A 14,515-nucleotide genomic window follows, 5' to 3' on the forward strand; every position below is an offset into this window, starting at 1 on the left:
ACTCAGGAAAATGTGGCTTAGGATGAGCAACTTACAGTCCTCGTGTTCAAGAAATTAAAAATACTAAGGTCAGGAGGTCGTGCCACCAAACATTCCAGCGCATGCTGAGTCATTAGTCCCATTGCTGGAGGGACCTCAGCCAAGTGGGGCTGGGGAAGTGGCTCCCCACACAGACTGAGTCAGGGCACTGCCTGTGGCATTTGTGACCACAGTGCCCACCGCAGGGGATGGGCACAGAATGGGGGAAATAGCAGGAGAGAGCCAACTGTAAGGGGGAGGTTGCAGAAGTGCCCTCACCTGCCAGAACCTTGCCACCAAGCTGCCTGAGGGTGTTGGGAGCAGAGCCCGTCAGTGCCAAAAAGTGCGTCACCTGCTAAGGGACCAGGCTTCCTCTGGACGGGGGAGATGTTCAGGGCACAAGTCTAAGGGGGACACTGTACATGGCGGAAGGAATATTCTGAGAAGCCACTGGAGTGAGGGTGAGACCCTCAAAGGGAGCATGCAGGCAAGAGGTCAGGGCAGGCTGCCCAACATCCATCCACCCTGAATGGCTGGTTACGCTGCTGCTGTTGGACCTGCAGGGATTGGCTAAACCTTAGCTGCCAAAGGCCATGTGAGCGGAAGGGTCTTCTTAAAAGAGAACATAGAGAGTTGCCCTCTGGTGGGGAGTTGATGTTGGTGACGTCTGGGGCTGTGGCAGTCACCTTGCTGTCACAAAGTAGGCCACTCTAAAGAAAATGCCCATGTGAGATTGAAAATGGCCTTGAACAGCTGCATCAGTGGACCCAGGAACCTGCCCTTCCTCTAGACATCTTGTTATTTGAGGTAATAGATGTTCTTGTGTAGAGCCATGAGTGGGATTTTTTGTTGTTGTTGTCTGTTGCCTGAGCTTCCTAATAGATAAGCCAGAGACTTCTGAGGCGGGCAGTTCTGGGTAACCAGCTGTAGAGTGCTCTTGGCTTGGCAAGGTCAGTGCTCAAGTGGGGCTCTCTCAACAGTGAGGGGGGCCGCTGCTTCTCATCCTTTCCCTGGAAGCCTTCCATCTCTGTTCTCCCAAAAGAACGGACCCAAAAGAGAGGTTTCCTCCCCATGTGGCTCTGCACCTCGTAAGATTCTGAACAGGGCTTTGTCCCTGCTCTGTAGTTAGATCAGATGCCAACTGCCCACTCCCTCGGCCCTACCCTACCCCCTCCCCTTACCTAACACATACTTGGTGAGTGTGTGCCTGCTCCCTGTCCCAACAGCTCCATCTCAGCATCCCAAATGGAATGAAACCCTCCATGGTGGTAAAATAACACACTAAGTCCAGCAGAGGGTTTTTTTTTTTTTTTTTTTTTTTTTTTTTTGCATTTTCTGATGAAGTCTTTTTAAAAGATGGGCCATAAGAAACTATGTGCAAATCATTTTGCAATCTGGTTAAGGAGTGACGTGCAGAATATGTAGAAACCCCAGAACCCAACAGCATTGACAGTCACAACAAAACTACCTGATAAAACAATGGGCAAAGGGCTTGATTAGACATTTCTCCAAAAAAGGTGCACAAATGGCCAGTGAGCACCTGAAAAGATGCGCCGCGTCACTAATCAACAGGAATGTGCAGACCAGGACCACAGGAGCCCACCTTGCACCTCTCAGGATGACTGCTAGGAAGAAAGACGGCGGGTGTGGGCAGGGCGTGGAGAAGTGGGAACCCTCGTGTAGTGTCTGTGGGGATGTGAAATGGAGCAGCTTCTGTGGAAAAGCCTGGTGGTTCCTCAAACTGTTAAAAATAGTCACCAGCAATTCCACTTCTGGGTAGATGCCATAAGAATTGAGAGCAGGGGCTTAGAGAGTGTTCATAGCAGCCTATTCACCATGGCCACAAAGCGGAAGCGTCCCCAGTGTCCACCCACAGATGAATGGGTAGACCATGTGGTCTAGATGAATAGCGGACTACCATTCATTCTGAAGAAGTAAGTGGGGAGCCAGGTGCAGTGACTCAGACTAGATTCCAGTGACTCAGGAAGCTGAGGCAGGAGAGTGGTAAGCTGCAGGCCTGCTGGGGCAACTTAGCAAGACACTGTCTCAAAATAGCAAGGATGCAGCTCAGTGGGTTCAATCTCCAGTGCCACGATAAATACATAAAACCATGGCCAAGGAAGTGTTTCTTTTTCCGAGCTTCCAAAGGGGTTGCCCGATCCTGCCAGGCAGTTGGGCTGCCCCTGTTGGGTTTACCTGCACATGGAGTATGGATGCCAGTCTCGTCAGGCCAGTTCTCAAAGTAATTGGTTGATCTCTCTTCATGGTCCAGGGACAGCTGTCTGCTAGCGGGGTAGAGTAGTCATAGAGAGGCCAGTCATGCCCCCCCACTTCTTCCTTCCCTCCTGGTTACAGCTCCTTGGGCAAGCATTGGTCCCAAGACACAGGCTGAGCCAATCAGGGTCTTGAGAGTTTTGAGTTGGGGAATAGAAAATAAGGTACCTGAAGGCACTTGACTGAAGACCTGATGGGCCAGGAAGTCCTGATGTCAGAGAGAGAAGACAACCAGACCTGTTAGAGAACTGGACAGATCAAAGTGGACTTCACACAGGCCCCTGCCTGGGGTCCCCCCATCAACTATGTGCAGTTTCTTTCAACCCAGTGGCTCCTGCCTGCGACAAGACACTCAAGGAATATTTACTCTCGACTCCTCATTTTCTCGTTTTGTCAGTGTCCTTCACGGGCAGCACACCTAGAGATCCAATGCAACCCAGTGCCCTGGCCTTGCTTCCTCTGACTGATGCCCTATCAGTGGCTCCACCTTTAGACCGCATTTGAGCCAGCTGGGGCACTGAGGGCTGGGTATCGCTGGTTGCTAACAGCTAATCTCAAGGATCACACTTCCCAACACTGCCATTACCCTGTGCTGCTCCTTCCTGCCCTCGGGTAGACACATGGAGAAGAAAGAGAGAGTGGGGGACTCTGGGGTCTGTAAAAGAGCAAGACACACCCCTCCTACAGGCACCCAGCTCCGGGCCCCCTTCTCTCTGGAGAAGTCTCCTCTACTTCTGTCCCCCTTTTGTTTGGTACTGGGGATGCTCAACCACTGAGCCACATCCCCAGCTCTTTTTTGTATTTTATTTAGAGCCAGGGCCTCACTGAGTTACTTAGCGCCTCATTAAGTTGCTGAGGTTGGCTTTGAACTCGCAACCCTCCTGCCTTGGCCTCTTGAGCTGCTGGGATCACAGGTGTGCTATCCCTCTCTTAAGTAAAACTTGCCTCCTCCTCTTGCTTCCCCACTCTCCCACACCAAATCTTAGGCAGCCTGTGGGGCTAACAGGATGCTGGGGACAGGATAATAGGACTTCCAAATTTAGGTCACAGGGTACCCTGTAGTTTCCACCTTGGTATTCTGAAAAGTCACCTGCCGCATGGAGAGGCCCAGCTGGAAAGGGACTGAGGCCCACCTGCCTGGTGGCCGTGGGAGTGCACCATCTTGGAAGCAGGGGGCCAGCCCCAGTGCTGCCTTGGTTAACTGCAGCCCTCGCTGATGGCTTAAGTGAAACCTGAGAGTCCGCCAGCCAGAATCATCCAGTCAGGCCAGCCCCAGATTCCTGGCCCACAGAAGCTGTGGAACACAAATGTTTCTTGCTTTAAGCCATGAGGTTGTGACATTGTTTATTGTACAGTAAGGACAGCTGTAACCAGAGAAGATGCTGCTATGACCATGCCATTGCACGGATGAGGAAACCCAGGCTCACTGAAGGGCCCTGGGGTGCCCCATGGTGGAGGTAAACCCAGGGCAGACTCAGCTCAAAGCCAGTGCTTTCATTGCTACACCTCAGGGCACTGGCCCGAGGCCATTAAAGTCAAGGGGGACCTGGAGTAAGGAGTCACCTTGGCCAAGGTCACCCAGCTGCCTTTCTGGGCAGTCCCCTGCCTGAGCCCCTGCCCCAGTGCTCTTACATTGGAGGGTGGATTTAGCATGGGGCAGGCAGCCCAGTTTCCATAGCAATGCAAGCTGTACCTTGACTGTGGAGCCAGGCTTTCAAGTGACCCCCTAGCTCAGCGGCCAGGGCCCTGAGGCCAGGTCTGGCTTTGTTCATTTACCTGGGATGTGCAGCTGCTGCCAAATGTGTGTGTGTGGGGGGGCTCAACCAGGAGACAAGGCAGACAGGGGTGGGGAAGCAAGCAGCGTGGAGGCCTATGTGGAAGGACCCTGCCGCTATCCTCTGGCCTGCCATCTCCCAGCAGGTGGAACCTCCTAATTTCCTAAGAGTACAAGTATGCCCACCCGAATGCCAGGCCTCACTCCCTCCATGGCTCCCCAGTACCCTTGGGAGAAAGGTGTATTTCCCACCAGGCCCCACGGTGCTTCTTCATAAGGATGCCTTGTTTCTTCCTCCCATGCCTCTGCCCTGTATTCCAGCCTCCTTAGGACTTCGCCCCTTCTTGCCTCTGTCCCGTTTCCTGCTGGTGTTCCCTCCTCCTGGGCCTCACTACTGTTCTCAGTTCCTGAACTTCCCCATCAAAGCCCTGAGCACACAGCAGGCACTCAATAAATACTCAGCAGGTGAGTGAACAGTTGCCACACTGCCCTTAGCTCAGCTCTCTACTCTCCTCTGCCCCTGAATCATGCTCTCAGCCATTTTTATTTTGAAATAGGGGTGGCTAAGTTGCCCAGGGAGTCTGGAACTTGTGATCCTCCTGCCTCAGCCTCCCCTGAGTCTCTGGGATTCAGGACACCATGCCCTGCCTTCTTCCTGACTTTCCAGTTTCTCAAGAGCTGAGAACTCAGGACTCAAGGAAACACTCCTTGGGAGTTCAGATTTTACAACCATTTTGAACCTTTGCAACTGCTTTGTGGGGACAGTGTCGTTGCTATCACCCCCTTTGCAGCTGGGGAAGTAAGGGATTGGGGCATGCACAGTTTTGAGAGGTGCAGCTCTGAAGAGGGCCTGGGCCCACCCCAAATGTCACCCCTTCATGGGAGCTCTGATGGGTCTCGGCCCTCAGCCCCTTCTTCTCCCAGCTCCACGCCCCATGATGGGTTGTCAGGGCATCTCGAGGGTTGGAGTTACAGTTCTACTAGCTGGGGTGGGGAAACTTGGTCACTTAATTCCCACTGTGGGGACAGGAGGAAGAAGTGGGGTGAGTGAAAGGTTTTCAGGCGGCGGGTGTGAGGGGCAGCTTGCCTGGGGATGCCATGTGGCTTTGGCTCATGGGTGAGTCATGTTTAGTGCCACTTCAGGGCTCTCTCAACATTACTGGTCACACACAAAACCCATTCTGCAGCCTGTCTGTGGACAGAAGGAACCTGCCCACTGATAGTGTCAGCTGCTGGACTCCCACTCCACACGTCTTACGTGCTGAGGCTCATTCCTCAGAATGACCCTGAGTCAGTTGCTGTGAGTTGCCCATTTTACAGGTGAGGAAACCTGAGGCTCTGGTTACACACCGGGGAAGAGTCTGAGGCTGTTTACCCCCAGTTAGTCCCTCTTGGCATCTTATTGGGAGGCTGAGGCACTGACCGCCCCACACTTCCCTGAAGTGGAAACTGCTTACCAGCTGGCTGGTCTGAAGCCACAGATGCGGGGACAGGGTACGACCTTGACTCCTGTACCAGGCCCCAGAGACTAAGCAACCAGTTTCCATTCTGCTGCACAAGTGGAAAAAATCGGGGCTGGGGACATAGCTCAGTTGGTAGAGTGCTTCCCTCGCATGCATCAGGTCCTAGGTTCAATCCCCAGCACCACACACACACACACACACACACACACACACACACAAACAACACAAAACAAGTGGGAAAAATCCTTCCCTCTTTCTTCAGGGCAGTTGGAGCCCAAAGCACAGTCGTCAACCCAGATGCCACAGGGCCCAGGTGGAGATAAGTCAAGGGCCTTGCGCTGTCTAGGGAGGGCCGCTCCTCACCTTAGAATGTGGCCTAGTGTGGCCGATACCAGGGTTTTCGAGAGAAGCTGGACTTGTCTGTCTCCTCAGGATGCTCTACACCTGTGGAGTAACTTCCTGGGTGTGGCCAAGGTTCAGGCTGGGAAATGGGGTCACCCCTGCTGAAGCAACACCCTCTGAGAGCTGGCCTGACACCCGGCTTTCTGAAGGATCTGGGAACACATCTTGTCTATATGGGAAGATGATGGACGAGCTGCTATTCATGTCTCCTAAGTAACATGCCCCTGGATTTTAATGTTGGCACCCAACTCAAAAACTAGTTTTTAAAAATAGAGTTTTGCAAAATACCTCTGAGGACCTGTTCAGACCCCCAGTTTGCTCCCCCAGCTCCAGAACAAAGAAGCGGGACATCCAGAATTATTATACAATTCTGTATTTAGCGACTTGTTTACAGAATGTGTTCCTTTTTTTTAAAATTTTAAACAAAGTTCATCAATCTCTCATAGAAACAGTTTTGTGGGGTTTTGTGGGTGTTGTTTTACCGTTGCAGGACGTGAACCAGACAGAGCTGTTCACGGGTCTGCCAGCTTTGAGTACGACAGGATTTCTGTGTTCAGAAGACTAAGTGCTTAATCAAATCCCGTCACACTAAAGCCAATGTGAGTTCTCTAAGGATCAGAGTCCTGGATTTCAACATTGCGTTGGTTCCGAGAGTAAAAAGTGGTGTGTTTCCCCAGTGTCTAGTGCAACAGGGCGGTGGTGGCTACTCGATGTTTCATTTGTCCCAGATTGGAGTACTCTGAAAACTGGTCTCTGTTTCCTATTGTCAAAATATAAAAATACCTTCATCTGGATAAAAATGTATACAGTGGAAAACTCTTCAGTGCATAGCCTGGGTGTGCGGAGGGCGAGGCCCTCCTCCGGGGTTTTGTCGACGTTGACTGGTGTGGGACTGCAGCCTGGGCTGGGTGCACTAGAGTTGGGATTTCTGAGACGGTCTTCAGTTGTCCCTTTCTGGTCGCTGGGTTTTGCCTGTGGTTTCAAAATACTCACCACATGTGTCTGCCATCTCTCCCCTTGGCACTGACTTGGCACCAGTTACAGTCACTTTTTTGTTACCATTCCGGGGAGTCACCCAATTTAGCCTTCCCACAGTTTGGAAAATGTAAAGAAGTAAAATGGAGAGCTTAACCACCACCTTGGAGGCTGCTCCATTCTGATGGGGAGCTCTCTCCCTAGACACACGACGAAATGTGCAGGAAAGGCTCCCCCGAGTTGGGGCTGAGTCTTGGCTCCCAGTAGTCATGCGCTGGAAAGAAGGGTGGCCTTGGAGACTGGGGTACGTGGACATGCTGTTCTGAACTCAGCCTTCCAGATGCAGCACCGGGGTCAGCTTGAGAAGGTGATGATCAGGTCCGCAGGGGTCTCTAGTGGGTGAATCTGCTTTGGCACTGGCTGCTGAGCTTCACTGTGCGTGGGATAACCGCACTGTCCCTCTGAGAGCACGAGGAGGGAGGATGCAGCCAGTCTTCTCTGGAATGCCCAGTGGGGAAACTTGCTGGGTGTGGCCATGATTCAGGCTGGGAATAGGGGTCACTCTGGCTAAAGCACCATCTCAGAGCACCTGCCCCGACACCCAGCTTTCTGAAGGATCTGGAAACACATCTTTTCTACAGATGGGCATGATGGGTTCCTAACCAGGGAGTATAACAGTTTGCTTTGTACCATGCCACCTCTAGTCTAGGACGCTGGGCCACGGCCCACATCTCTATGACATTTACAACAGCACGGGACACTCTGTGTTATCAAGGTTGCAGAACAGACCACCAGAATGGAACACATCCTCAACGGCATCGAGGTGTTCGTTTAGAGTCTTTTGGACTTTCTCCCTTCAGCACGGCTTCTGGACAGGCAATGGCAGCGTGCTGTGTCTCACAGACAGGCATGGGGAAAACCGTGGTTCAAAGGTTATTTAAATTTGGTCAGTCTTATAGTGTTTACTGATGGCTTTGAACAATTGTCTTCTTTTAATCTCATCTAGTGGCAAAAAAACGACACAACTTCCATGTATACTTCGCAACAGTTGTGACAGCATCCTGATTTCATAACTCTCTGTAATATCAAAACAGCATCGGCTGGGAATAAATTCCAAAGGATCCTTTATTAAAATATCTAAAAGAGGTCTATAAATATTTCTTTATTTTTCTAAAAGAGTTTGGAGTTTTCAGGTGAAAATGTGGTGCCGTTTTGCTTCTGCCTCCTGTAGAGGGGCCAGGGTCGGGGAAAAGGGCAGGTCACCCAAGCTTCCTGCTGTGGGAAATGCCAAAAGGAAGAGGCCACGGCATTTGCTCCACCTGCCCACCTGCAACTTCAGAGAACCAGGATTACAACAAAAAACATAAGTGGCATAACTCTGCTGTCCACATTTGGGTGGTCGCGTGCCTCCCCCTGACCCAACCCCATCTAGGACAGCGAGTGAGAAAAGGAAGGGGGCCCAGGGTATGCCCCTCACCCTGCCTTCAGAATTCCCACTCCAGGGCCTCCTCCCGGTTAGCAGCCCTCTCTAGCCGATAGATGATGCTGTTCAAGTTGGCCATCTTCTCATGCCGCCGCTGCAAATTGGGGTTCACCTTGGCGTTGGGGTGCAAGGCCCCAGCTGTGTCGGCAGTGGGGCTGGCACTCGGCACTTTGGCAGGGGGGGCACCAGGTGGAGATGGGGAGATGGGGGCTGAGGAGGAGGGGACAGGTGACACAGACATCATGAGGCCTGGTGAGGAGGCAGCTGAGGGCGAGTTCAGTGACACCTCCAGGCTGCAGCGCGAGGACTCCGAGGCTGACTTAAAACTCAGAGGGTCCGAGTGAAGCCTCCCCCCAGCCTCACTCTCCTCGGGGGGATGTAGTGAGGTGCAGTCTGAGGTGTTTCCGCCTGAAAGAAGGGGCTCTGGGGCCACTCTTGGGAGTCCATCATTACTCAGAGGGTCAAGATGCTCCTCTTTGGGGGGTCCTTGGCCTTTGTCTGGCTCCCCTGGGTCCTGGGGCTGGCCGCCCACTTCCTCCTCAGTGTCCTCTTCGCTCTGCTCCTGCTTGATCCTCACTTGGGACCTGTCCGGGGCGGTCAGGGGCATGATGCGCTCCTCAGAGCCCTCCTGAAGCTCCAGTTCCTTCACAGTGGGCTTCTGGTCCCCAGCTTCGGAGTCAGGGCTTGGCAGGGCAGGGTCCGGCTGGGAGTGGCCTGGTGGTAGGACACCAGGACCCCCACTTGGGTCGAGGTCTGGTTCGTCCTGGGTTCCCTCCACCAACATCTCCCGGCGCATCCGGGACCTGGGGTAGAGAGAGTGGTGAGCCTGGGGCTGGACCAGGGACCCAGGATCCTTGGACTCAGCTGCATGAGGAGTATTTTGGACCTACCCACTGCCCAGGAGGACTCCCAAATCTAAAGCAGGAACTCCCTGGTAATTTTCTCAATACATTCTGTGGTACATCTTTCCCAGAATTCACTGCAGTGCATGATATGTGATTGTGAATACCTGCTGGCCTGGAAGATGCTAGGGGCAAGGATTTTCTAGTTCTCTGCAGTGCCTGGTACAGAGTAGGTGCTCAACAAACATTTATCAAATGAAATAGTGTCTTCTTCTGCGGCAATAACCTTGGAGAGTCATTTCTTTTAAGAGAAGAATCCCTTCTGTTCCTTGGTACAGACCCCTATACTTCCTTCAAAATAAGGAAGTTTGAATGCCTCCTCTTCTCTAAAGTATTCCCCAGGAAGAATCCCCTTTCCCTAAGACCTTTATTCCTCCTCATCCTACAGCATTTATTGGGTCATAGTGAAGTGACCTAGTTCATGATCATAAACTCCCGAGAGCAGGATGGCTTCAACCTGACTCCAGATGCTGGCTCACTGTGCAAGCTTTGTTAGTACCGTGGGCATGGTCATGCTGGGCAACGATGGAATGCTCAGTCTCGTGGCAATCAGAGGTGAGAAGATGTCCCCACATCACTCAGGGAGGGAAGGAGGGGGAGAAGGCTGTAAGGACCTTGTCATGCACTGTTTGGCAGGCTCTGGTGTGAGTCAGATAATGAGCAATACTTAACATGTTCATACCCAAAGTTATTTCATTTGATCATGATCAAGAGTTGTGGGGTAGGTATTAGGTTCCTCGTCTGTAAAGTAAGGATGAGACTCAGAGAGGTAAAGTGACTTGCCAAGGCCACACAGCCAAGTTAGGCCTTGGGCTCAGATCTGTGCAATGCCTAAGTCCAGGCTGGGACTGAACACCTGAGACCCCCACTCCCCAGGCTCCTCTTCCTCCTTCTTCCTAGGGGAGCAAGAGATCTCTCCACCAGTGACATGAATGGGTAGGCTCTGCTCTCTGGCACCACATGGGCACTGAGGATGCTCCCTGCTTAGGGCCCCTGTAATACTGCCACAAGCCCACTCCTAGGGGCTCTGCTTGGGCTCAAGAAGACCCCCTGCAGTCTCCATGGAGCCAGCTTGGGACTGGCTCCCAGAAGTCCAGTCTGCTAGAGGTCAGTGACTCCCAACACCAGGGGCCACAGAAGAGGAAACCCCATCCCAAGGACCCCAAGCAGGCAGACCCAAGGAGGGACCAGGGGAATTCTTTCAGCCTCAGGAGTGGGAGGGACCCAGAGCTTTGTCAGGGCTCCTGCCTGAATCCAGTGGGTTGTGAGAGTGTCTTGGGTGTGTGCCCCAGGTCCCGTTCCCTGTGCCTTCTTGGAGGCAGACACAGAGCAAGCTGGGTGGAGTAATAATGGCAGCGACAGCAACGCCATCAGTACCTACCACTGACTATGCCCCAGGTATGCTCTGTGCACGTGTTGGTTTGTCAGTCTCTGAGGAAGCTAAGAGGTGGATGCTGTCCCTGTTGTATAGGTCAGAAGACTGAGGCTTAGGGAAGGCAAGTGATTGCCCAGGGTCCCACGGTTGAAGGGACAGAGCTGGGCTCTACTCCAGGCACGTCTAGGCCCACAGTGGCCCTGCATGGGGAGAGCCCACCCCACCTGGGTCTGCCCAGAGCCCCCACCTGTAGTTGTGGAACCAGTTGATGACGGTGTTGGTCTTCAGGTTGAGCTGGAGGGACAGCAGCTCGATGGTCTGCTGGGAGGGGTAGGGCTCCAGCTGGTAAGCCTTCCTCAGCGCCTCCTTCTCCTCGGGTGCCAGCACCACGCGGGGCTTCTTGACCTGCAGGAGGCTCAGGTCCTGGGGCTGCAGGCAGGGGCTGGGGCACTCGGAGCGCGTGGCTGGAGACTCGCTGTCCGAGCCAGTACTGATGAGGCCATAGCGGCGTTTCAGGTAGGCTGGGCCAGGGGAGGGAGGGAGGCTGAGGGGTCCATCAACACCGCCATCAGCCCCCCAGGGACAGCAGGGAACAGTCATCCCCGCTCAGAGTTCTTCTTGTTGTGAATTTCCACCTCCTCCCAACTCCTCTGCTAAGAGGCTGGCCTGAGAGTGCCAGACCCAAGCCACTGGCTTCTGAAGTTAGGTCACCTGCATATAGGGCTCAGCAGGGTGCCTTGCACTCAGGAAGCCTCCCAACAGCGCCCTCTACGGCCTCACTGAGTTTCAGAGCAGAGTCTAAACGAACCCCCTTACTGCCGGGCACATTTTGACCCCAAATGGTAAAAACACCAATAAAAAGGTGGGGGGGTGCTGCTATAGTTTGCGTCTGGGATGCTCCCTAAAGGCCTGTGTTTTAGAGGCTCAGCCCCAGGTGGGCGCTATGGGAAGTGATGGGATCTTTTATGGTGGGAGGTCTTCAGCTCACTGGGAAGTGCTCTCTAAGGGGTCTGTGGGACTCGGGTCTATTCCTCCTCTTTTCTGCTGGGTCAGTTCTGTCCTTTATTGTAGAGTCTGGGTAGGGCAAAGGGCGCTCCATCTGCACAGCATGCAGCAGAGGCAGAGGATGGGAGTGTTTGGGGACCTCTGCCTGAGGCTGCAAGCACTCTGGGGCAGCTGTGGGTGGGGGTTTTCACGGGAGATGCAGATGCTGCCACCCATTTCTTAGAACACTGTACCGTCCTCTGGGACTGCCATTTCATGTGGTTTCCCAGCAGCGAGAGCCTGGGCATATTTAGGTGGCAGCCAGGCAGGTTCCAAAGGGAAACAGGCCAGACCCCATGCTGGACCCGTCCCCTGCCCAGCTCTTACCTTTCTTCTCTAGCTTCTTCATGTCCCTTAGCTTCTCCACATTGTGGGGGTCACTGAGCCACAGCTGCATGCGGACAAAGGGCTCCCTCCCCTTCAGGCTCAGCTTGTGCCAGGGTTTGGGCCGGGACAACAGGTCAGACACAGAGCCCTGGGTCAGGCCCAGGATGCTCTCCCCAAACAGCCGCTGCCCTGGGGACAGGGGAGGAGGCAGCCTGTTACCAGAGGCTGGGCAGAGAGACCTGCTCCCAGGCTGGAGACACAGGCCAAGCCCAGCACTGTCTCCACTCTCTCAGGAAGGAGAGCCCGAGACATGGGGGACCTTCCTGCAAAGTACACACCCTCTGGTCCAGCAATTCCACCCTGGGATTTACCCCTGGGCTCTCCTGCCTGCAGTGGAAGGGCGCACCCTGGTTGTCTTGTATCTGAGGTGCTGAGGTTGAGCCAGGGCCTGTGCAAGTAAGCTCACAATCTATCCCTGCACTCCACCTGCGGCCCCGGGTTATTTATCTTTTTTTTTTTTTTTTTTTAAGTACCAGGATTGACCCCATGGGCACTTAACCGCTGAGCCACATCCCCAGCCCTTTTTATATTTTGTTTAGACACAAAGTCTCACTAAGTTGTTTAGGGTCTCGTAAAGGTGCTGAGGCTGGCTTTGAACTTGCGATCCTCCCGCCTCAGCCTCCCGAGTGGCTGGGATTATATGTGTGTGCCACTATGCCAGATGTTTATTATTTTTAACTTATTTTTTAAAACTCATTGTTTTTTAAACTCATTTTAAAGCAATGAGTAAGTCTTATTTTCACAATAGGAAGTGTAGTGAGAAACTCGGGGCTCAGACATTCCTCAGGGAGGCGTATAACTTGCATCTAAGGCTCAGTGGAGCGTGTAAGCCAGGAAAGGAAAGATGCCCAGAACAGATTTCCCCGTCTTATGCCCCCGGGGTGCAAGTTTGGGCCCTGGATGAGGACAGTGTTAGAGCTTCACTGCAACTTGGTTCTTTGAACCCCCAGAGGGAAGTTTTTTGGAGTGTGGGCTGAGGATTCCAGGGGATTCAGACCTTCCTTCACCTGCTACAGGGACATAGGCCAGTCAAGATGCCTTGAGTGGGGTCCTGCATGCCTGGGCTGACTGGTACCTCCAGCTGGCCCAAGGCAGTAGGTTCTCACCATGGGCACTCTTCCTTGAGGCCACCCAGGACAGGAGGCAGCAACCCTGGTTCCGGCTGCCCATACCTAGGTTGTTGTCTGTGAGGACCTCCTTGACTCTTTTGGTGATGGAGTAAGTGTCCAGCTCTGGGGACATAGCCACAATCTCCTGGATGCCTCCCGTGGCCTGGCTGCCAGAGTGCATCTTCCCACCCAGCGAGGAGCCAGAGCGGCTGTCTGGCTGCTGGTTCTCCTTGCTGCTCTCCAGTGACAGGCTCAAGGACTCTTGGGAACTCTTCTCAGGCTCCATGGGGCTTGGGGGTGGTGAAGGTGAGGACTGCAGCTCGGGAGGACTGGCTGTGGGCCACAAAGAGACAGAGAGGTGGTCACTGCCATCTGGCATGGACACATACATTCTGGGCAGGCTGGGGCTTGGCAACAATCCGTTCTTGTACGGCCCAGTCGTGTCCCTGAAGGGCCCTCTATAGGAGGCTCACCAGGTCTCCCAGCATCTCCCCACAGTGCTTATTAAGTACAAAGAGAGAAGAGCCGCCTCCCAGTAGCAGTTATGGGAAGACCCCCAAACCAAGTCACCAGAAGCAGCAGCCACGGTGCCCCCACCCAGCACACTGTGAGGGACACAGCATCACTGCTGGGAGGCTCCACCACGGGCAGGGCCTCAACCTATCTCCAGGAGACACTCGACCCAGGTGGTCGCAAGGTGCCTGGCCTCCAGCTTTTAGCAAAGTCACACTGCCAAAGGAAGAGGCAGAACTGTCCAGAGTGGAACACAGCAACTAAATACTAGTGACTGAACCTGATGCTGGCAAGGGGAAATGATGTGTGTGTGTGTGTGTGTGTGTGTGTGTAATTGATAATTTATACTTTTATAAATGTTATAAATTGATAATTTATATATGACACACATATAAATGATATTATTAGAACAAGTGATAAAACTTGATTGTAGGTGGTAGGTGAGGTACCATGAATCATGATAAAGTTTCATTTTTTTCCCTCTCAGTACCATGGATTGAACCCTGGGGGTGCTTTACTACTGAGCTATATCCACAGACCTTTTAAAATTCTGAGACAGGATCTTGCTAAGTTGACAAGACTGGCCTGTCACTTGTGATCCTCTTGCCTCAGTCTCCCCAGACACTGGGGATTATGTGCCATTGATACCCAGTGGAAAGTTTCATTTCTGTATTTCTGGGAAATTCAGTTGGCTTCTAATATCTTCAGGTTTGGCATCTGTGGATTAACCAACCACTGTTCAAAATTATTTTTTTGAAAATTGTGTCTAGGGGCTGGAGATACAGCTCAGTTGGTA

At 53.0% G+C, this 14,515-nt stretch overlaps 1 protein-coding gene across 1 annotated transcript in view; it reads right to left on the reverse strand.

Annotated features, from left to right (window-relative positions):
- Nucleotides 1–2,325: 2,325 nt before the first annotated feature.
- Nucleotides 2,326–14,515, reverse strand: part of CUX2 (cut like homeobox 2) — a 235,672-nt gene continuing 223,482 nt past the window's right edge. The window contains exons 19-22 of the mRNA XM_081287918.1: nucleotides 13,270–13,539; nucleotides 12,038–12,226; nucleotides 10,914–11,187; nucleotides 2,326–9,192 (exon numbers count right to left, since the gene is read on the reverse strand). Of these exons, the coding sequence (XP_081144044.1) occupies nucleotides 8,391–9,192; nucleotides 10,914–11,187; nucleotides 12,038–12,226; nucleotides 13,270–13,539 (1,535 nt within the window). The 3' untranslated portion in view covers nucleotides 2,326–8,390. The remainder of the gene's footprint in view (nucleotides 9,193–10,913; nucleotides 11,188–12,037; nucleotides 12,227–13,269; nucleotides 13,540–14,515) is intronic.

The sequence above is a fragment of the Spermophilus citellus genome, assembly GCF_964194105.1.
Source record: "Spermophilus citellus genome assembly, chromosome: 3".
NCBI classification, from domain to species: Eukaryota; Metazoa; Chordata; class Mammalia; order Rodentia; family Sciuridae; genus Spermophilus; species Spermophilus citellus.